Source organism: Oncorhynchus mykiss, chromosome 16 (genome assembly GCF_013265735.2).
Source record: "Oncorhynchus mykiss isolate Arlee chromosome 16, USDA_OmykA_1.1, whole genome shotgun sequence".
Taxonomy (NCBI): domain Eukaryota; kingdom Metazoa; phylum Chordata; class Actinopteri; order Salmoniformes; family Salmonidae; genus Oncorhynchus; species Oncorhynchus mykiss.
In genome coordinates this window covers 63,014,272-63,038,760 of record NC_048580.1, presented here as the reverse complement: position 1 = coordinate 63,038,760, position 24,489 = coordinate 63,014,272, and the positions used below count along the sequence as shown (strand labels likewise).

Sequence of the window (24,489 nt, the reverse complement as noted above, 5' to 3'; positions counted from 1 at the left end):
CTAGTCATTAGGCAGCATCTAGATAATATGTTTAGTCATTAAGCAGCATCTAGATAACATGTGGTCATTAAGCAGCATGTAGATAACATGTGGTCATTAAGCAGCATCTAGATAACATGTGTAGTCATTAAGCAGCATCTAGATAACATGTGTAGTCATTAAGCAGAATCTAGATAACATGTGTAGTCATTAAGCAGCATCTAGATAACATGCATAGACCCAGCATCTACAGGCATAACCGGTCTGGGGCAATTTTAGAAAATCTAGAATTGCAACATACAGAGTAGGTAGGGTTTTTTATATTCCTTTGCAGGAAACTGACAAAAACATATCTGAACATAAAACAACTTCTGCCTTCCATAAATATTATCAAAGAAACTGGATTTATGCCAATCCCAGAGTAATGCCTGGGGTTGTCCTCTTAAAAGCAATCATATCATTGGTCGGATTATGTGACTTGGGTCACAGGATAGGAAACTTTAGCAGTTTAAGATTGCTCAGAGAGAGAGAGCGAGCGTGTGTGTGTACAATCAAAGTCAAATGTATCATGTTAACTTTCAGAAAGTGATGTATCTTTGAACATTAAACATCTTTGAACAAACCTGCATTATACATTACTACCAGACTCCAAATCGACCCCTCACCCCTATTGCTAGGCACTTCACGTTGATCTGAGAGGGTTGGATAGGAATAACTAAAGCCAAGAATGAATCACATGACAAGCCATGTTTGTATTATGTATAACTCCAAGCCAATTTCTTTCAAATAAAAAATACCACATTACCACCATCGTGTTATTCAGCAATGCCCAGTGTAACACGAGTTTACAGAAAAGCCTTCATCCCAGCAACAAATAAAATGAAATTTAAACTCAACAAGACCTCAACCCCCCCCGCCACCCAGACATTCATTGGTGCCTTGCCTCCATCATAAAGTGATTCACATGAAGAAGAAAAAAATACTCTGATATCACCTTATTAAAGATCCTGCTTATAAACTGTTTTCAACTACTATCACAATTATAATTCAATAATCAGAACTACATATTGTTATAATATTACCTGCTATAATACAAAAAAAATAAAATCTTGCAATAATGCTTATAAGTAGTTTATAAAGCAAACATTCAAATTGTGTTACCAGAACATCAGTTATCAGCATATGTGAAAGCACATTGAAAGGTGAACTAAACAGTAACTCCAATATTGCTTTGCTAGAGGCTACTCTCTTCACAGGAGTTCCTTTCAACCTGCTTTTCTATCCCTAGTCCTCAAAACCTCTCAAATAAAATGCAGTTACATGGAATCTGTTTTCTTGGAAAAAAGTAAATGTAACTACATAGACACACAAGGGCCAGAATTTGTCCACTATCCTTTAGCCACGACTCAATGTTCCATGTACCTTATCTGTAGTTACTGTGTAGAGCTGAGGAGGAACATGTTGGCATATGGAAAAGCCTCATTGTCAAAACAATTTCAGTATCATTACATGGTATAATGGCAAATTCATGTGTGATCGCCAGTTCCCAGTTTCACCCGGTTTGTCAGACATCACAGACACTGCATTTTGGATTGGCTCAAATCAAATAGTGTGCTCCAGTGTAGAGGAGTGGTAGTGGTGTGAAGAGGGAGGGGGGTCTGCAGAGTGGTGTCGTCCACAGAGAATGGAATTAGTCATTAGTGGTCAAGAACACACAGGTGACACATGCAAGGAAGAAACAGAAACGAGTGGTTTTCCTCCACAAGCGTTCCTCTCTGCAGTCTCCTGTCCTTTCATACGCTCTGAATCCAGGACACACGCTCTGTTCATCTTCCTGCCCATTCACCAACACTCAGGAGCGTGTGTGTTGGGTTCAGAGTAGCTCATTCTCGTCTTCAATGTCCTCAGAACCAGATGGGCCCTGTCGGACCTCCTCGTACCACTTATTGGTCAGAGTTTTCATCTGGATCCGACCATGCAGGAGGTCCTGGAACACACACAGAAAACAAACTCAAACTCACAGCAACAGAATACATCTGAGAAAGTCAAGGGAGATATAGGCATCTTTCAAACTAATATGACTGGGTGCTTATGAATCCAATATGAACGTGTGCATGCACGTGTATACACCAATTCAACATGGTGTCAGGGAGAGTGGCACAGCTAAAACCAAGGTGGGATTACATGTCTCACACACTTGCTGTTGAAATGGCCGTTACCTCCTGTGTGAGTCGTCGTGTGAAGAATGGGTTGAGGTATTTAGCGTCCAGCCACATGAAGCCCTTCAGGTCCCGTCTCTGGAAGATCTGAGCCTCATACTCCTCCTCTGTCAACTCAGACAGGTGCTCCAACTCTAAGGCATTACCCTGGGGACAGGGGGAGGGAAGAGAAGGGAGGGGGGGGGGGCAAGAAAGAGGGGGAAAGCAGATGGATGAATGAACTAGTGAGAAAGAGATTGAGGGAAGAAGAAAGGCTGACGAAATCGTCCTCTGGTCTGTGACTGATGCTTGCGTGAGTAAGGACTTTGAAGTGTTCCTCTCACTGAGACAACAGGAAGGGACTGAGGCCATATTAAGAGGCAGCACCACAACACAGACAACAGGAATGGACTGACGCCATATTAAGAGGCAGCACCACAACACAGACAACAGGAAGGGACTGACGCCATATTAAGAGGCAGCACCACAACACAGACAACAGGAAGGGACTGACGCCATATTAAGAGGCAGCACCACAACACAGACAACAGGAATGGACTGACGCCATATTAAGAGGCAGCACCACAACACAGACAACAGGAAGGGACTGACGCCATATTAAGAGGCAGCACCACAACACAGACAACAGGAAGGGACTGACGCCATATTAAGAGGCAGCACCACAACACAGACAACAGTAATGGACTGACGCCATATTAAGAGGCAGCACCACAACACAGACAACAGGAAGGGACTGAGGCCATATTAAGAGGCAGCACCACAACACAGACAACAGGAATGGACTGACGCCATATTAAGAGGCAGCACCACAACACAGACAACAGGAAGGGACTGACGCCATATTAAGCGGCAGCACCACAACACAGACAACAGGAAGGGACTGACGCCATATGAGAGGAGAGGCAACACCAGAACACTGAAATGACAGGACTCTACACACTCACGCTCCAACACATCATGCTGAAACAGGAAAGGGCCTTCCCCAAACTGTTGCCACAAAGTTGGAAACACAGAATCGTCTGTAATGTCATTGTATGCTGTAGTGTTACGATTTCCTTTCACTGGAACTAAGAGGCCTAGCCCAAACCATGAAAAATAGCACCAGAACATTATTCCTCCTCCACCAAACTTTACAGTTGGCACTATGCAGTCGGGCAGGTAGCGTTCTCCTGGCATTCGCCAAACCTAGACTCCTCTATCGGACTGCCAGATGGTGAAGTGCGAGTCATCACTCCAGAGAAAGCGTTTCCATTCCTACAGTCTAATGGCAGCGAGCTTTACACCAATCCAGATGAAGCTTTGGATTGCGCACGGTGATCTTAGGCTTGTGTGTGGCTGCTCAGACATGGAAATCCATTTCATGATGCTCCCGACGAACAGTTCTTGTGCTGACGTTGCTTCCAGAGGCAGTTTGGAACTCGGTAGTGAGTGTTGCAACCAAGGACAGAATTTTTATGCGCTTCAACACTCTGCAGTCCCGTTCTGTCAGCTTGTGTGGCCTACCAGTTCGTTGCTGAGCCGTTGTTGCTCCTAGATGTTTCCACTTCACAATAACAGCACTTACAGTTGACCGGGGCAGCTCAAGCAGGGCAGAAAGTTTTCAAACTGACTTGTTGGAAAGGTGGCATCCACTGACTGTGTCACGTTGAAAATCACTGAGCTCTTTAGTAAGGGGATTCAACTGCCAATGTTTGTCTTTGGAGGTTGTACGGCTGAGTGCTCGGTTTTATACACGGGTGTGGCTGAAATAGCCGACGCCACTAATTTGAAGGTGTGTCCACATACACTATATGTACAACAGTATCTACCTCTACCACTCCAGTATCCCTGCACATTGTAAATATGATACTGGAACTGACCCTGTAGATAGCTTCTTACTTTCTCCTGTTCTTATTTGTGTTTTTGTTTTACCTTATGTTATTTTTAGTATTACATTGGTACTGATTACTGTATTGTTGGGTTTATAATTAGAAAGAAAGTAATACAGAGGCAACACCACAAGATACCTCTTTACCAGAAAGAGATTGCTGGTGTGTTCATTAACATCTGTCTACTTGTGTATGTCTACATGAACTAGGGTAAATCACTGCCAGGATCTTTTTTTTTACCATTTTCTCAGTCTTGCTGAGGTTGATGTCCTTCTTGCTCTTGCGTCGGGATTGGCTCTCCTCGTTGTCCATGATGCGAATGAGGGGCATGGTCCCACTGCCGAGGAGGAGGATGGTGAAGAGGACAATGATGATGGTGGTGGTGCCAATCAACTGGCGCTTCTCTATTGGCTCTAGACCAAGATGAAGGCTCAGGGCATAGGGGATGGCACCTCTCAGACCTAACAGAGGAAAGGAGTGAGGGATGGAGCGAGACAAGGGGAGGGAGGGACAGTAGAGCCAAACCGAGGGAGGTGTATTAGAGTAGTGAAGAAATGCTCTACTTACCACTAAACCACATGATGAACATCATCTTGGGCGTGATCTTGTGATCTCTGAAGAAGTTGAGCAGGTAGGAGAGAGGGAAAATGTTCACGGCCCGACCTACTAATACCAACACCTGGAAAGAGGTAGAATACAAAGCTCAGCACAAACAGTAACCTTTGCCCCTCACCCTACCGTCTACCCCACATCCTGGTTAAACCCCTAACCTCTACCCCTAGTTTCATGTCCTCATCCTGGATCAACCCTAGCTTCATGTCCACATCCTGGATCAACCCTAGCTTCATGTCCACATCCTGGATCAACCCTAGCTTCATGTCCTCATCCTGGTTAAAACCCTAACCTCTACCCCTAGCTTCATGTCCTCATCCTGGATCAACCCTAGCTTCATGTCCACATCCTGGATCAACCCTAGCTTCATGTCCTCATCCTGGTTAAAACCCTAACCTCTACCCCTAGCTTCATGTCCTCATCCTGGTTAAACCCCTAACCTCTACCCCTAGCTTCATGTCCTCATCCTGGATCAACCCTAGCTTCATGTCCACATCCTGGATCAACCCTAGCTTCATGTCCTCATCCTGGTTAAAACCCTAACCTCTACCCCTAGCTTAATGTCCTCATCCTGGTTAAACCCCTAACCTCTACCCCTAGCTTCATGTCCTCATCCTGGTTAAAACCCTAACCTCTACCCCTAGCTTCATGTCCTCATCCTGGATCAACCCTAGCTTCATGTCCACATCCTGGTTCAACCCTAGCTTCATGTCCTCATCCTGGTTAAACCCCAACCCTACCCTTATGTCCACATCTCGGCTCAACCCGTTGTAGTATAGAATGCTAACACTAGGTGGAAATGTTCCCTCATCACTGAGCGAATTTCAGGTCTGCTGAGTGCAAACTTGAAAGTTGTGAAAATTCTGTTGTGTGTTTACTGTGAACACTGAGGCTGTACCCGCTTTAAATTTATTTTAACAGTGGCCAAGTAGGCTTCTGTAGCCATTTGATCATAATGTAGGTCTACCAGAGTGGCCAACCATCAAAAACAACAGAAAATGCATCCCATAACATTTTAACATGGAAATAGCTGTTCAGCCTACAGTAGCAGCCAATTTGTGCAGTTCAATGTAGGCCTACACTCCATGAGACTTAAATGCAGGGCTTGACATTAACCCGTTAACCTTCAGACAAGCAGGTGACTGAAAATGTTGTGTTTGATGCAAGAAACCACTTTACAAAATAAAATACATCATTATTCCCATACCATTATTACAGAGAATCATTATGCTACCCTCTGACCATTGGCTACTTAGCTTATTCAAGCCTCTCAAAATATAACACTGCCCCTTTAAGACAAAAAAAAGCTTTTTTACCTAAGTCACTTTTCAAAGAGGTCTAGAAATGCACACGTTTTGTGCTCTTGTAGGAAGCAATAACTCCCCCATTGCTGACAACAAATTACCCATAACTGGGTTAATAACCCACTAACGAGCAAAGGATATGAACAAATGTACATATGTTCACATGTCCCAACATGAGGCTCTCGCTTGGATCTCAAAACAAGCGCATCTACTCACGACCGCTCATGCTGTAAAAAAACAGTCTAGTTCAAAGTGAATGGCACAGAAACATATATGGCAACGGTGAATTTGCATATAGGCCTACTGCAGCTCTGATTGGTTATGGCGCACCGGGCCTGACGTGTGCCTGTCAATGCAATAAAATCCTACTCTGATGAGTTCTGTCAACAACAATATCTCTTGCATAGTTATTTTTGCACACTAAGTATTGCATAGTCAGTTTCGGTATGTTGCATTGAAAGTGGCTAATATTGTGTTGATTCGATCACAATTCCCACAGTAAAGGGAAACGTTGATAGTGTTAACGGGGAAAAGTTACATTTTGTGTTTCTCTGTGTGGGAACATTGCTAGCTATACCTGGTCACTACAGGTTGGTAGTAATGCCTGGTCACTACAGGTTGGTAGTAATGCCTGGTCACTACAGGTTGGTAGTAATGCCTGGTCACTACAGGTTGGTAGTAATGCTAGGCTATACCTGGTCACTACAGGTTGGTAGTAATGCCTGGTCACTACAGGTTGGTAGTAATGCTAGGCTATACCTGGTCACTACAGGTTGGTAGTAATGCTAGGCTATACCTGGTCACTACAGGTTGGTAGTAATGCCTGGTCACTACAGGTTGGTAGTAATGCTAGGCTATACCTGGTCACTACAGGTTGGTAGTAATGCTAGGCTATACCTGGTCACTACAGGCTGGGAGTACTTACGATACACCAGATGACGAAGGAAAGCTCAAACTTGTGAGGGAAGCTGAAGATGGAGAGACCCAGGAAAGCAAACACACAAGTCTCTGTGGAGAAGAAAACAAACTTGTGACACTGTCTTGTGTGTGTATTTCGTATTTGTAATATTTTATGTACACGCTGCTATTTCCCTGTTTTGCCTTCTTGCCAGGCTGCCCTCGAAAAATAGTTTAACCTCAATGGGTCTTACCTGGTTAAAAATAAATAACACAAGTCATTGTTTTTTACAACAGGATATGGGGGAAAGGACTTGTGAGGCAGAAAGACAAGTGCTAACCACACATGAAGGCCACCGAGCGGAGGGTCTGCTGCATTAGGATCTGAGTGACAGGGGACAGGTTGTGATGGGTGTAGTGTGACATCACGATCCCCGAAAACAGGATAGACATGATACCTGCACAGAGAGATAGAGGGGTGAACGAGAAGGTAGCAAATGCATATAAAGATTCATGACATTCCATTGTGTGCTTGATATTACATTGACATGAGAGGACTCACCAGAGAGTTTAATGCCCTCTGCCAGGCCGTAGGGCAGGTAGGCAAAGATGATCATCATGCCAAACTCTAAAGACGGAGTCTTCCTCAGGTCAAAGTGTTTCAGGAACTGGCACAGGGGTCAAGGGTAAAACAGTAACAGGCTCGTGTTTACAAGGTGTATGAATATGTTAAATGGGAATATTATCAACATACTACACAAAACACTCAATCACACACAGAGAAGATACAATGGCAGATATGAGTCCGGTGAGGGTTCCGAGGGCAGCGGAACCGAAGAACATCTTGAGGAAGTATCCCAACGCCTGGAGGAATGTCTCCCAGCCCGTTACCATGGAGTTATCATCCCGGGCAAAGCCCTCGGCCGTACTGAACGACACAATGACATAAAGAGGGAAAAGAATACATCAAGGTGATGTTAGGTATAGAGCGTTTCATTTGGTTTAGTTAGTCAATAATTACTTGGGAAATATAATACATTATAATAGATTACCTTGGGGAGGGAATACGTAACCCATTTGACCTAAAAGACTCAGGCTGCAAGTGTATATGATTTTTATTTTGCAGTTTTTTTTTCCACTCCATATGCGATTCGCAATGCAGATAACACCGGCAGAATTGTTTTTATTTAATTACCATAGTGAATTGTTTTAATGTTTGCTTATGTGTCAATTAAATACCATAAGGGATGGGTTGCCAATTGGCGATTTGACACGAAAATAAAAAATGTCATTCATTCATTCATGCACTAATATGATGTCACCCAAGAGGGCAGTCACGTTGCATCACCAAAACAAAATGTTTAACCTTCTCTCAATCTACAATGTGCACAAGTATGTGTGTCTTCCTGCCCGTCTGTGTGAGAACCTGTTCTCCCAACACAGGGTTATCAGATTGCTCTGTACACATCGGAGACGTGACAAGTATTTTCCTGTGACCTAGCCAGTCAAAGATGACACAAGGAACACAGTAGATCTGATGTATGAATTCAAACAAGGTCATTCTCTGAGAACTCTAAAACTAACCTGTAGTACTGAGTGATTAGTGCTTTTGGAGGTCGGTTCGGTTTTAGTTCCATCATTAAAAAATACATAGATTTTATTTATTTATTTTTACATGAAATGCACTCCGCATTATATGGGTTGAACGTTGTAACACAGAATTTAAAAACTGAATACAAGGCCCATGATGGTAGTGACAGCCCATTACTGCTTATCACTTATTGACATTACCTTACCAAAATATTTCAGGTTTTTATTTCATTTGTTTTATTTGATGACTTTATTATTTAATTCCAAGTCATCTCATCTCTACAGAGCTGCTGCCTACGCTGTATGACAAAATCACTATTTTGTAGTTCTTCAAAGTAAATAAGGCATATTTTTATGACTGCTGGATACCAACTATCACTCACTCTTAGATCATGCATTTTCAGGTAGAGATACAGTAGCAACTGCTCTCTATCCCTCTTATGTCTCATCACTCTCAGTGTCTGCAACACCCGAAGCTACAACCTAGTGTAGTAGGCATAAAAGAAACAAAGACCATACAAAGTTGGTCATTGTAGTCAATTACCACATTTTCTACACTAAACTACATAGAATATTGGCCTGTTGGAAACTACAACACCCTACTACATCGCACAGTTCAGGCTTGATCAGATTTAACTCTAAAGAAACAGTGCAAAGTGCACATTGAACTGCAAACGTCAAGCAGTAGGGCATTCAAGGAGTTCATCTGATGTTAATCCGTGATGTCATCGTCCTCCCAAGTCAAGGCGTGGTCTGCTGCGCTCTAGGAAGGTGTTCCCATAAGTGGGTAACACCCGCTATCAGTGGCCAACTGTGCATGGGTTCATTTAATGTATACAGGCGAGGCAACACGCGAGAGCACCATGACAGAGAGATTGTCAGTAGAATAGCCTTACTGAAGAGCTCAGTGACTTTCAACATGGCACCGTCATAGGAAGCCAGCTTTCCAATAAGTCAGTTCGTCAAATTTCTGCCCTGCTAGAGCTGCCCTGGTCAACTGTAAGCAATGTTATTGTGAAGTGGAATATCTAGGAGCAACAGCTGCTCAGCCGCAAAGTTGTAGGCCACAAAAGCTAACAGAACAGGACCACTGAGGGCTGAAGCATAACTACCTTCGGAAGCAACGTCAGCACACAAAATGTTCTTCGGGACCTTCATGAAATGGGTTTCCATGGCCGAGCAGCCTCACACAAGCCTCAGATCACCATGCGCAATGAAAAGCGTTAGCTGGTGTAAAGCTCGCTGCCATGGGACTCTGTAGGAGTGGAAACGCTTTCTCTGGAGTGATGATTCACACCTCAATATCTGGCAGTCCGATAGAGGAATCTGGGTTTGGCGGATGCCAGGAGAAAGCTACCTGCCCCAATCCATTGTGCCAACTGTAAAGCTTGGTGGAGGAAAGGCTGTTTTTCATGGTTCGGGCTAGGCCCCTTAGTTCCAGTAAAGAGACAACTTAACGCTACAGCATTCCATGACATTCTAGATTATTCTGTGTTTCCAACTTAGTGGCAACAGTTTGGGGAGGGCCCTTTCCTGTTTCAGCATGACAATGCCCCAGTGCACAAAGCAAAGTTCATACAGAAATGGTTTGTTGAGATCGGTGTGGAAAAACCTGACTGGCCTGCACAGAGCCCTGACCTCAAACCCGTCGCACACTTTTGGGACGAATTTGAACGCTGGCTGCGAGTCAGGCCTAATCACCCAATATCAGTGGCCGACCTCACTAATGCTTTAGTGGCTGAATAGAAGCAAGTCCCTGCAATAATGTTCCAACATCTAGTGTAAATCCTTCCCAGAACAGAAGAGGCTGTTATAGCCGCAAAAGGGGGGTACCAACTCCAAGGCATGGTAGCTCAACTGACATTTAGAATTACAACAAAGGGACAAAGGGCGAGTGCACGGACTAAGAAATACACACATTATACTGGCGTTCACCAGAAGATGTACATGTAGTGCCTTGATAAAATCTAGTGCCTTGATAAAATCTAGTGCCTTGATAAAATCTAGTGCCTTGATAAAACAGTATGAGGAGGAAGAGGAAAGAGGGGGTGAGGAGGAGGAGTACGTACTTGGTGAGTACGATAGAGACAGCATCGTTGAGGATGCTCTCTCCAAACACCAGCATGTTGAGGACAGGGTCCACGTTGAGGGCATTGAAGATGGCGATGGTTGCTACGGGGTCCACAGCCGAGATCAGAGAACCAAAAGCAAAGCTTTAGGAGGGAGAGGGACAAGAATTTGTTGGACAAAGCTTTGGACTTGCAATTATTTTACAGGCTGTTTAAATCATGGTTAAAAACAGTAGGAAAAGGGTAGATAACACAGTCAGTGAAAACATATAGATAGAAAGGCAGAGAGTGACTCACGAAAACAGACTGACTACTGAAAATACACACACTCCACAGCATGTGACTACAGAGACATTGGGTGAACCTTCAAACACACCACTTCCTCATTCTAAAGCTGACGCCCTCCTTTGGAAATATGCTCAATCCATATGCTCAGCCCAGGCTTCTCAAAATGTCTGCTTCACCTGTTTCACCAACTACTTCTCAGACAGAGTTCAGTGTGTCATATCGTGCCTGTTGTCTGGACTTCTGGCATTCTCTATGGGGGTGCCACAGGGCTCAATTCTCGGGCCGACTCTTTTCTCTGTGTGTGTGTGTGTGTGTGTGTGTGTGTATATATATATATTCTATATATATGGTGTTCTCTGGCAAATGCCAAACGTCCTGCACTGTGTTGGGCTGTAAGCACAACCCCCACCTGTGGACGTCGGGCCCTCATACCACCCTCATGGAGTCTGTTTCTGACCGTTTGAGCAGACACATGCACATTTGTGGCCTGCTGGAGGTCATTTTGCAGGGCTCTGGCAGTGCTCCTCCTTGCACAAAGACGGAGGTAGCGGTCCTGCTGCTGGGTTGTTGCCCTCCTACACGTCTCCTGATGTACTGGCCTGTCTCCTGGTAGCGCCTCCATGCTCTGGACACTACGCTGACAGACACAGCAAACCTTCTTGCCACAGCTCGCATTGATGTGCCATCCTGGATGAGCTGCACTACCTGAGCCACTTGTGTGGGTTGTAGACTGCGTCTCATGCTACCACACTAGAGTGAAAGCACCGCCAGCATTCAAAAGTGACCAAAACATCAGCCAGGAAGCATAGGAACTGAGAAGTGGTCTGTGGTCACCACCTGCAGAACCACTCCTTTATTGGGGGTGTCTTGCTAAATGCCTATAATTTCCACCTGTTGTCTATTCCATTTGCACAACAGCATGTGAAATGTATTGTCAATCAGTGTTGCTTCCTAAGTGGACAGTTTGATTTCACAGAAGTGTGATTGACTTGGAGTTACATTGAGTTGTTTAACCTGTTAGAGCTCTAGGGGCGCTATTTCATTTTTGGATAAAAAACGTTCCCGTTTTAAGCGCGATATTTTGTCACGAAAAGATGCTCGACTATGCATTCTTGACAGTTTTGGAAAGAAAACACTCTGAAGTTTCAGAATCTGCAAAGATTTTGTCTGTAAGTGCCCCAGAACTCATTCTACAGGCAAAACCAAGATGATGCATCACCCAGGAATTAGCAGAATTTCTGAAGCTCTGTTTTCCATTCTCTCCTTATATGGCTGTGATTGCGCAACGAATGAGCCTACACTTTCTGTCGTTCGCCCAAGGTCTTAGCAGCATTGTGACGTATTTGTAGGCATATCATTGGAAGATTGACCATAAGAGACTACATTTTCCAAGTGTCCGCCTGGTGTCCTGCGTCGAATTCGGTGCGCAATTGCCAGCTGCTTCTACTTTACCATTTGATTCAGGGGAGAAAGCATGTGTCCAAGAACGATGTATCAATGAAGAGATATGTGAAAAACACCTTGATGATTGATTCTAAACAACGTTTGCCATGTTTTCAGTCGATATTATGGAGTTAATTTGGAAAAAAGTTCGCGTTTTGAGGACTGAATTTTCGGATTTTTTTTGGTAGCCAAATGTGATGTATAAAACGGAGCTATTTCTAATACACAAGGAATCTTTTTGGAAAAACTGAGCATCTGCTATCTAACTGAGAGTATCCTCATTGAAAACATCAGAAGTTCTTCAAAGGTAAATGATTTTATTTGAAGGCTTTTATGTTTTTGTTAATGTTGCTTGCTGGATGCTAACGCTAATGCTAACGCTAAATGCTAACGCGAAATGCTAACGCTAGCTAGCTACTTTTACACAAATGATTGTTTTCCTATGGTTGAGAAGCATATTTTGAAAATCTGAGATGACAGTGTTGTTTACAAAAGGCTAAGCTTGAGAGATGGCATATTTATTTCATTTCATTTGCGATTTTCATAAATAGTTAACGTTGTGTTATGCTAATGAGCTTGCTGATAGATTTACACAATCCTGGATACAGGGGTTTTTTCATAGCTAAACGTGACGCAGAAAACGGAGCGATTTGTCCTAAACAAATAATCTTTCAGGAAAAACTGAACATTTGCTATCTGAGAGTCTCCTCATTGAAAACATCTGAAGTTCTTCAAAGGTAAATGATTTTATTTGAATGCTTTTCTGTTTTTTTGTGTAAATGTTGCCAGCTGAATGCTAATGCTAAATGCTACGTTAGCCATCAATACTGTTACACAAATGCTTGTTTTGCAATGGTTGAGAAGCATATTTTGAAAATCTGAGATGACAGTGTTGTTAACAAAAGGCTAAGCTTGAGAGCTAGCATATTTATTTCATTTCAATTGCGATTTTCATGAATAGTTAACGTTGCGTTATGGTAATGAGCTTGAGTCTGTATTCACGATCCCGGATCCGGGATGGGGAGATCAGAAAGGTTAAGTGTTCCCTTTATTTTTTGAGCAGTGAGATAGATATATATATGGTATGAAACTATAAAATCAGGATAACACCCAACCCTAGTAGCTACACAGGTAAACTCCCCACCTGTCTGTCAGTCAGTCATGCTGATCTCCTCACCAGTCAGTCATGCTGATCTCCTCACCAGTCAGTCATGCTGATCTCCCCACCAGTCAGTCATGCTGATCTCCCCACCAGTCAGTCATGCTGATCTCCCCACCAGTCAGTCATGCTGATCTCCCCACCAGTCAGTCATGCTGATCTCCCCACCAGTCAGTCATGCTGATCTCCCCACCAGTCAGTCATGCTGATCTCCCCACCAGTCAGTCATGCTGATCTCCCCACCAGTCAGTCATGCTGATCTCCCCACCAGTCAGTCATGCTGATCTCCCCACCAGTCAGTCATGCTGATCTCCCCACCAGTCAGTCATGCTGATCTCCCCACCAGTCAGTCATGCTGATCTCCCCACCAGTCAGTCATGCTGATCTCCTCACCTGTCAGTCATACTCATCTTGTAGATCACATCAGCCTGTGAGAAAGACAGGACACATCACACATTTACAATAGAAACCATTTTGTGGGATTTTTTCAGTGTTGCAGCATTGCACAACAGTTTGCAACACTGAGGACTTCATGTCTCAAGTGATTGCTCACATGCCCTACTGTTTCGTGGTTATTTTGTAAAAGGTTTGTCAGTTTCTCACACATATTCCTAGACTGACAATGCAATCGCACTTGTGTCAATGCCAGTGAAATGTTTGGTAACATATGAAAAATGTTACCAAAACCATGTTACTATTGAGGACACCTTTGGAAACATGTGTTCTAATTCATACTTTTAAGTGCCATCTCCTCTGGGAATACATTGTACATCTTGAATGTGTGTGTGTTTTTTTTTTTACACAAATCAATTCATTGCAAATCAATTTAATTCTTGAACAGCGATTTCCAAGCCGGTCTCCCCAAGCCATTCTATAACAGTGATTTCCAAGACATTCTACATTAAAGTCCAAAACTAGACAACTAACTAAACTAACTACTCATCAGTAAAGCCCTGGTGGTGGATTAGCTAAAACAGATGTGGAATGGGGAAATAGAGAGTTCTAGAAGCCCATCGGTCCCAGGAATTGCAGGGGACCCAACAACCCTAGAGAGTTCCAGAAGCCTCACCTGTCCCAGGAATGGTGGGGGACTCCACAACCCTATAGAGTGCTAGAAGCCTCACCTGTCCTAGGAAGTAGATCCCTCCACCTACGATGAAGGCAGAGATGGCTGTCCCAATGACAGCAAACAGTGTGATGGAACCAATGTTCTGGAAGAAGTTACCCTGGCAACCAGAACACATGGAGGTGGAAAGATGAGCACCAAATATCCCAATACACCAAGAGGAAACACACGTAGACACACGCTCGTAAACACACAGAAACACACACGTACGCAAGTACACACAAACCTTATGTAGAGAGTATCCTGATTCGAAGATGATGGGCGGCAGAAGCAGCAGGAAGAACATGTTGGGACGAAACATCTCCTCTTCCTATCAGGAGACATGGTGGTTAACAACCTCGTTTCATCTTTAGCAATGATTTTTTGCAACAAAATAATTCAGGTGACTGCAGTCAGTGGGAGCGAGGAGTGGAAAGGATGAGAGAAAATGAAAAGAGAAGGAGAGATGAGACAGGAAAGAGGGCCTACATAAGTTAGCAACAGACCTCGATTTGTCAAAACACATCTTTCACTTCAACTTCAAGAGAGCTTCACACACACACACACACACTAATGAATCATAGTGAGGCTCCCCTTAGAGGCACAAGACTGAGTTTGACCTAGCCTAGCACCACCATGACGCACATGATAAGCCCCTCAGGGGCACACACGTCTATAAACCTACTCATGCATACATAACGTACATACTCAGATTTATGGTACTTTATCTGACTCACACTGTACCCTGACCTGTGACCTCTTTCTCATCATTTATGCGGGGGGGAAACATCCGGTTTTCCAGGGATACAGCATCTTCAACCAAGCTTCCGTTTCCCCTGAAAACCGGATGTGGGGATTCCGCTCAGGCGTTTCTTGTACACCTGCTACGTTAGGTTAATGGGATATAATGAAATCATTGTTGGCTCTCAGCTAAATTGTCTGGGCTCCTGGATCAGGAGTAGGCGTCATGTGCTGTTGCATTACGTTGTGTGTGGGGATTGTAAATCGCCCCACTATATCGATGCCGACTATGAATATCAACATGCGTGACAGTAAGTGATTCAGGTGTAACTAAGTGTGTACAATCATATTATTGTTATGCATAGTCAACCTAAATACCATATCCAGTGGGGCACAGAAGTTTAAAATAAATGATACAAATACTGAGCTATATTGCTTGCTAAAAAAATCAAATACAAATTATAATACAAATCACTCAGAGAGAAACTAAGAAGTAGGATCCCCTGTTTTCAATACTCCAGAACCCTCCCCTTGTGAGGATAACGATACAGAGTTTCTATCATGTTTTATGAGATTGGAGAAAACTTTGGGAGGGATATTAGACCATTCAACCATACAGAATCTTTCCAGATCCTTGATAATCTTCATCTGTACTTATGGACTGCCCTCTTCAAACCACAGGTTTTCAATAGGGTTCAAGTCCGGAGATGGAGATCGCAAAATGTTGATTTTGTGGTTAATTAACTATTTCTTTGTGGATTTTGACGTGTGCTTAGGGTTATTATCTTGCTGGAAGATAACTTGAGGCCAAGTTTCAGCCTCCTGGCAGAGGCAACCAGGTTTTGGGATAAAAATGTCCTGGTACTTGGTAAATTTCATGATGCCATTGACCTTAACAAGGAACCCAGGCCCAGTGGAAGCAAAACAGCCCCATAAAGATCCACCACCATATTTTACAGTAGGGATGAGGTATTTTCTGCCAAACAGCTCTTTTTCCTGTCATCTGAACATAAACTCCAGGCGGTGCGAAACGTCATTGGCACTTGGATTGGAAACAGTGCTAATGGTCATATGACAAGAAATTAGAGATATACTCAAACCCACCGCACACCAGAGGAGGGCTTGGCCTCAAAAGAACAATGCATATGCAGAAAATAGCTCATCCCTACTGTAAAATCTGGTGGTGGATCTTTGACGTTGTAATTTGTTTTTACTAGGCTAACCTGTCTGCTTTGTGCTGACAGGGCAGTTTGGACATGCAAAGCAGATTTCTGAGCAAACAGGTCTATCTAATCCCGACCATAGAGCAGGTTGATTAGTCATAAGGCTTGACTACTAAGGTACATTGTGTCACCACTCTACATAAGAGGAAGTAGATAGACTGACGCTTTATATTCTTATCCAGAATATAAAGCGTCAGTCTTAGGAACTGTTTCTAGTTCAGTTAATTAGTTAAATCTTCTAATGCAATTTTAGTTTCACATTTTTAATGTCACATGCACAAGTACAGTGAAATGCCTTCCTTGCAAACTCAGCAAGGAAGGCATTTTTTTTGTCAGCAATGCTAAAAAAAATGTTTTATATATATATATATATAAAACATTTTTTTTTATATATATATATATTAGACACACACACACAAAGTAAGCATACTATATACAGGAAATATTTTAAAAGTCAGTTCCAATACCATATTACATGTGCAGGGATACTGGAGTGATGGAGGTAGGTATGTATAGGGGGTAAGGTGACGAGAAAACAGGATATAAGATAAACAGAGTAGAAGCAGCTTGTATGCGAGTGGGTGTGCAGAGTCCGTATAAAATGTACAGTGCCTTTGGAAAGTATTCAGACCCCTTGACTTTTTCCACTTTGTTACGTTACAGCCTCATTCTAAAATGGATTACATTTAAAAAATCTCAATCTACACACAATACCCCATAATGACAAAGCTAAACCAGGTTTTTAGAAACATTTGCAAATTTATAATAAATAAAAAAACGGAAATATTCAGACCCTTTACTCTGTACATTGTTGAAGCACTTTTGGCAGCGTATACAGCCTCGAGTCTTCTCAGGTATGACACAAGCTTGGTACACCTGTATTTGGGGAGTTTCTCCCATTCTTCTCTGCAGATCCTCTCAAGATCTGTCACGTTGGATGGGGAGCATTGCTGCACAAATATTTAAACAGATCTCTCCAGAGATGTTAGATCGGGTTCAAGTCCGGGCTCTGGCTGGGCCTCTCAAGGACATTGAGACTTGCTCCAAAGCCACTCCTGCATTGTCTTGGATGTGTGCTCTGTCAGAGTGACCATCGGGTTCTTGGTCACCTCCCTGACCAAGGCCCTTCTCCCCCGATTGCTCACTTTGGCCGGGCAGCCAGCTCTCGGAAGAGTCTTGGTGGTTCCAAACTTCCTCCATTTAAGAATAATGGAGGCCACTGTGTTCTTGTGGACATTCAATGCTGTAGACATTTTTTGGTACCCTTCCCCAGACCTGTGCCGACACAATCCTTCCTCCGACCTCATGGCTTGGTTCTTGCACTGTCAACTGTGGGTTCTTTTATAGACAGGTACGTGCCTTTCCAAATCATATCCAATTAATGGAATTTACCACAGTTGGACTCAAATCAAGTTGTAGAAACATCTCAAGGATGATCAATGGAAACAGGATGCAGCTATGAGTCTCATAGGATCTGAATACTTAGGTAAATAAGGAATTTCTGTTATTTATTTTTAATACATTTAATAACATTTCTAAAAATCTGTTTTCGATTTGTCATTAAGGGGTATTGTGTAGACTGAAAATATTTAATCAATTTTAGAATAAGGCAACAAAATGTGAAAAAGGGAAGGGGTCTGAATACTTTCCAAATGCACTGTGTGCATAGAGACAGCGCAAATACTGAAATAAAAGGTCAATGAAGTTACAAGTTAAACTCAGTCTGTGTAGCCATTTTGTTATCTATTTATCAGTCGTATTGCTTATGAATAGAAGCTGTTCAAGAGCCGGTTGGTGTCAGACTTGATACACCGGTTTCTGAAAAACAAAGAATATTGCAATTCCGAGAGTCCCGTTGGTAGCAAATCCACGATATGAGGTCATCCATCTTATTATTACATGACTATAAGTACATTTTCTCTTGGGTAGCCCAGAAATTGGGTTGGAATTGCAGAGAGCCCAGGGCAGATGAGTCGAAGTAGAAGGCAGAATTGGGCTAGGTAACATCCGATCTGATGGTCAAGAGTTCTTGTCCTACCGAGTGGAGCAGCTGTCTAAGGCAGTGCATGTCGGTGCAAGAGGCATCATTACAGTCCCTGGTTCGAATCCAAACTGTGTCACATCCGGCCGAGATTGGGAGTCCCATAGGGCGGCGCACAATTGGCTCAGCGTTGTCCGGGTTTGGCCGCCATTGTAAATAAGGGAGGAGGAAAGGACATAAGGGAAGAGACAACATGTTGGAGTGGAGGAGGAAAGGACATAAGGGAAGAGACAATATGTTGGAGTGGAGGAGGAAAGGACATAAGGGAAGAGACAACATGTTGGAGTGGAGGAGGAAAGGACATAAGGGAAGAGACAACATGTTGGAGTGGAGGAGGAAAGGACATAAGGGAAGAGACAACATGTTGGAGTGGAGGAGGAAAGGACATAAGGGAAGAGACAACATGTTGGAGTGGAGGAGGAAAGGACATAAGGGAAGAGACAACATGTTGGAGTGGAGGAGGAAAGGACATAAGGGAAGAGACAACATGTTGGAGTGGAGGAGGAAAGGACATAAGGGAAGAGACAACATGTTGGAGTGGAGGAGGAAAGGATGCGGTAAAAAAAGGACTGCCGGGCAGAAGAAACGACATGGGAGGAGCAGTAGAAATGGGAGGAGCAGTAGAAATGGGAGGAGCAGTAGAAATGGGAGAGGAGGCAGCGAGTGAAAGGATAATAGGAAGGAAGCACATAAGGGAAAAGTAGACATGTTGGAGAAGAGAGATAGAGGGATGAATGGAAAAGGATGAGAGCATAGCCAGGGAAGACAGGATGTCATTGCTTGAGGGGTTGGTAGAGTGTGGCCTTGGCAGTTAGCAGCATGGTCCTGGGGGGGGTAGTGCCAAAGAAACAGCTCAGTGTGAGGTTAGCACTGTGGATATGGGGATTTGAACCAGTACGCATGGATCACAACTACAGTAAGTGAGAAACGGCATCCCAAAGACCCCTATCTGGCAATCAAATCCACGCAAAGTCTGCCACCAGTACCAGCTCTGGAGGACCAGGAGCCACATGGGGAAAGAGAAAGAGGAGGAAAGACAGAAGAGGGACAGAGATGAGCAGGAACAGCAAATAGAGGGGCCAGGGAGTGAGAGGGCAGACAGAGAAAAGAGAGGTGAATAAAAAGATAGAGAGCGTGAGAGACTCATGAAATAACTCTCAGATACTGAAGGTTGAGTCACCGTCACACAGTAAACAACAAGACCGTGCGTATATCAGACATGGAATGGTTTAGGTTGGCTCCAGATTGGGTTAAACAAATTGAGGGGCTGTCTTGAAGCATGAATCACTTTTTATGACACACGGGTACTGGGAACCTGGGGCAGGCGCACGGGTACTGGGAACCTGGGGCAGACGCACGGGTACTGGGAACCTGGGGCACGGGTACTGGGAACCTGGGGCACGGGTACTGGGAACCTGGGGCACGGGTACTGGGAACCTGGGGCAGACACACGGGTACTGGGAACCTGGGGCAGACACACGGGTACTGGGAACCTGGGGCAGACACACGGGTACTGGGAACCTGGGCTAGACACACGGGTACTGGGAACCTGGGGCAGACACACGGGTACTGGGAACCTGGGGCAGACACACGGGTACTGGGAACCTGGGGCAGACACACGGGTACTGGGAACCTGGGGCAGACACACGGGTACTGGGAACCTGGGGCAGACACAGATTCATACTCCAATAGACACTAAGAAAGTTGTAAAAACAAGACAACATCTCAAACATTCACATATTCTGTGCATGATTAATCAGTCTACTCCTAGAATAAAAGGCCCTTTTAAGGGACTCTATTCAACAAGCAGGAATTAAACATTTACAGCAAAGTGTGTAGTGTACCTTCCAATTAGCTAGCTCATGAAACTCAATGATCTTTATGAAGCCTCCCATCAGGATCCCTGGAAGAGAAAGACAACCACAAGATATCATTAAGAGTTCACCAACACATTAAAAAAAACACTCATCTCCATGACAGTTTTAAAGGTCTCACATTATCAAAGCTAAGAAAAGGCCACATCTCCTTGAAATGGAAATACCAACTCCTAAAGACCATCAGTGTGTGGATGTTAATGTATTATCTTTAAAAGAATAAGAAAGCTATTGTCTAATAACATTTATTTGTGGAAGTCCCCTTGGGCACAGGGGAAAGGGGTTAGTTTGTTTGTGTGTGGTGTGTGTGCGACATGCATTATAAACTGGGTGGTTCGATCCCTGAATGCTGACTGGCTGACAGCCGTGGTATATCAGAGTACATACCACAGGTATGACAACATTTATTTTTACTGCTCTAATTACGTTGGTAACCAGTTTATAATAGCGATAAGGCACCTCAGAGTTTGTGGTATATGGCCAATATACCACAGCTAAGGGCTGAATCCAGGCACGCCGCGTTGTGTCGTGCATAAGAACAGCCCATAGCCGTGGTATATTGGGCATATACCAAACCCCCCACAGGCCTTATTGCTTAATTATGCAACACTATTTCCTCTCCAGAAAAACTTCAATCTGGGAAATGACCTCACAGTTGACTATCTTCTCCATCTAGATGTGTTCTCTGTGTAATATCTTACACAAGCATCTATTCTACTCTGTCAACCTGCAAGGCTATTTCTGTTTCAGATGCCGTGCCCTTGCAAAGATCTAAAATGGAGATATCTGACATACAGCCCAACCCAATTGGGGTTGGGAGACAGAAATAATGGTGTAATAAATTAATAAAAACTAATTGTAAGACAAGAAAAAAGATTTAGGTCCAATCCAATGAGTGCTCAAACAGTATGAACCTAAAGTAGTACGACAGATTGCACATCACACGTGGTACTTACCTAAGGACACAACAGCCACACTCTCCGGTAGAAAATGTAGTTTGAACTTAATAAGCAGGTGCACCAATATGATGCAGATACCTGAGAAAACCGATACAATGGGACAGTGTCAATGTGGGAATGAAACATAGTTAAGATCACACGTTAAAAATGGACAAAATGTGTGTATTTGAGAGCATCCAAACAATTTGACTTAAAGAAAACCAAAAATGCATTTAAGCTATAATAACTTAAATGCATTTTTGGTTAATTTCACTATTTTATTTCAAATGGAACCAATCCATGTGGTTAGACCAACATAAACTAATCTGCAATAATCAACTTAGCTGAACATCCAAATAGTGTCCAACCACCGAAGTCCAGACTCCCAAGTCAGACTGTTCACAGCATCAAACGTCTAACCTCTTTCTCCCAAAGTGCTGGGAATCCACATACTGAATTGTGCTGATCAACACTGCTTCCATTTGTGTGTTGTGAAAACAAAAAGTTGAAAACTGTCAGGGTACAACACTTGCATCAATCTGTGGACCAAACACTTTGGTTTTCCCTTTTACTAATGAGCTAGACTAATGATTGTGGGTCTTGAGTCATTTCCTGAAAGCTGTAGTGTAGCCAATAGACTAACGAGTATTTAGGAATAAGGAAGCACTCAATCCATTTAAACACCTCACTTAAAGATTGACTTTCACCAAAGATGAATTGGCAGCTCAAGGAAGTGTTAAGCATTGTGTAGGCTAGCTTTCCTGACAGAGCCTCATATACAATACAATTGTTTTGTAGATGCAACGTGAGAGTATTTGGTTTTGTTGAATTAATTATATTGATATTTTTTTTAATTGTGCTCGGCCGACATTGCAACTAAACCTTTATGTACTTGTGACCCACTGAGTTAACACAACAAATATGCTATATCTAGTCTAAGAACCAGTCTAGGATCCAGTCCTAAGCCTTGACAAAATGATTCAGCCACAACCTCTGACTGACCCACCATTTGGGAAACACTGGTCGTCTGATTTAGAATATATCTTCGAACTCTGGAGGCTGCACTAATCGATACTAATGCAGAGGACTGGAATTCCTAAGAGGCAGAACATGTAGGCTTATGTCCTCTTTAGAGTGTCTGAAGTGCTGCCACATCATTCCCCATCATCCATTCCTTGCTTCCTCCAAAACACTACTAATGGGTGATTCGAATGAAACTAGAACAAAAAGGACCATGATTTTATGGATTGTCACAATTTAATCCATACAGCATTATGCTCCCACTTCAATTAATTACTTCTAAATTATGCTTTAAGATACAAATGTCAAACATATGTCAACAATCCTTCCTCCAAAGGCCAATCTATGGATTAAATGTAGTGAAGGGATCCCCCTAATCGGAGGGAGTGGTAGAGTTTTAGTGTTGCAATGATGGGGTATGGATAGAGCCATGAACATGGAATATAGGCAATACAATTTAGTACTTTCTTCTCTCTACATTTTTTTAAATATTTTTTTTATTCAAAATCCATAGGCGCTTTAATAAAAATAATAATAAAAATATGCAGAAGACCGACACTACTGACCAATGACCAGTAGGCTGAAGAATATGGTCATCCCACTAGACTGTTCCTCCTCCTGGGCCTTGACCCCAGCACCTGGCAGGATGGGCTTCGGGGTTGGCTTAGGGGTTGCCTTGACACCCACAGTGGTAGCGTGGAGGGTGTCATTACTGGAGTTATCTGTGTCATTTAACAGGCTGGAACAAGGAGACAGAATAAGAGTTATCATTTTGAGACACGTGGGTAAATAGGCTATCAAATGACATCCTATGGCTAAAACAGAAGTGCACCTGGCTCTGGTCAGGCATAGTGCAGCCTGCTTTATGCCTGTGTACATGGGTGTCATTTGAGAGTAATTTGTCAATGTGTGTTTTTATCCTGTGTGATAAGAATGTGTCTCAATGCAAAGGAATATCGTTACTGGCATTACATTTTAGGTAACCTCATCCCCAGACTTGAGGAGGAAGCATACAAGACTACATTTTAGCTAGGCTACCAAGAGTATGCAATGGGTCACCTTGGCCTACCAAACATGACCGTAGCCGAATAAACTCCGTTGTGAAGGAAGTGTCTGATGAACTCGAGCTACATCACCATGGAGTGGAGTTTAGTCAGCTACCCCTATCCTAGCTCTACAAACGTCATTCACGAATAACGACAGCTGTTTCACCAGTTGCAGTCAAGGGCAACGCATTAAAAAGCTATAATCAAACCTGGTTGATTGCTCTGCGTGGCCGTCTTGTTGAGGGTTGGCAGCAGCTATATTTCCTTCGTTTCTCGAGGATTTTTTGTTGTCATCAGGAATAATTGTATGATCCTGTTCCAATCCAACATCGTCTCTGTCGTGCAAATCTAACAACGCTTTTTGTCTCTCAACTCGTTCTGTCGTGAACAAATTTGGCCACGTCAACAAAAGACAAATAACAAGATGATACGCGGAGCCTTTCATTCTTCAAATAATGCTTTTAAAACAGCAAAGCGATGGTTTTAAGAGAAAATACTTGCACATCCATTTCTGTTTCATCGCATGTTGGCCACATCACAACTCTGCTTCCTGTTTGAACTAGCAGGGAGTTGTAGTTTTTACGTGCCACTAGGAAGGTCTTCAAATTGACTAGATCATTTTATGTGCTGATTTATGGATATAAAATATAAACTCGCTAAAAATAGTAATATCAACAACCACACTGTACTATCTTCACATCGACTTGAATATTTAGAGTGGTTTATGGGCTTTGCCTTCAGGTAATTTCCTATAATTTCCCTCGAATCCCGGAGCTGACAAGGTAAAATATCTGTCGTTCTGCCCCTGTTAACCCACTGTTCCTAGGCCATCATTGGAAATTAGAATTAGTTCTTAACTGACTTGCCTAGTTAAATAAAGGTAAAATAAGATTTAAATAAATAAATTGCAATAAGATATGACTTTTCACGGGATTTGTAGTTTCTGAAGAAAGAGCCGTCCTGCATTATATAGCGACTGGACTGGAAAGAGTAGGCCTAGTCTATTCGAGACTAGTGGCATTGGGGTGAATGTCAGATTCGAAACATCAATAAATTTTCAATAGTCAGTAAAA

The 24,489-nt window shown here is 43.2% G+C and overlaps 1 protein-coding gene across 1 annotated transcript; it reads right to left on the bottom strand.

Moving 5' to 3' along the window:
- Positions 1 to 281: 281 nt before the first annotated feature.
- Positions 282 to 24,001, bottom strand: slc9a8 (solute carrier family 9 member 8). The gene is made up of 16 exons (XM_021566906.2): positions 23,626 to 24,001; positions 22,937 to 23,109; positions 21,369 to 21,449; positions 20,383 to 20,441; positions 14,781 to 14,864; positions 14,553 to 14,654; positions 13,822 to 13,856; positions 10,539 to 10,682; positions 7,669 to 7,807; positions 7,442 to 7,547; positions 7,221 to 7,337; positions 6,908 to 6,990; positions 4,634 to 4,745; positions 4,307 to 4,527; positions 2,199 to 2,345; positions 282 to 1,966 (listed from the first exon to the last, which is right to left on the bottom strand). The coding sequence occupies exons 1-16, from the start codon at positions 23,859 to 23,861 to the stop codon at positions 1,853 to 1,855; spliced, it is 1,953 nt and encodes a 650-aa protein (XP_021422581.2). The 5' UTR covers positions 23,862 to 24,001; the 3' UTR covers positions 282 to 1,852.
- Positions 24,002 to 24,489: the final 488 nt, after the last annotated feature.

Coding starts and splice junctions, on each gene's coding strand:
- slc9a8 (XM_021566906.2), bottom strand. CDS start 23,861: ATGAAAGGCTCCGCGTATCATCTTGTTATTTGTCTTTTGTTGACGTGG. Junction 13,857..14,552: donor GGATCTACTTCCTAGGACAG/GTGAGGCTTCTA, acceptor TCTTTCTCACAG/GCTGATGTGATCTACAAGAT. Junction 7,548..7,668: donor CCGGACTCATATCTGCCATT/GTATCTTCTCTG, acceptor CCCCTGTGCCAG/TTCCTGAAACACTTTGACCT.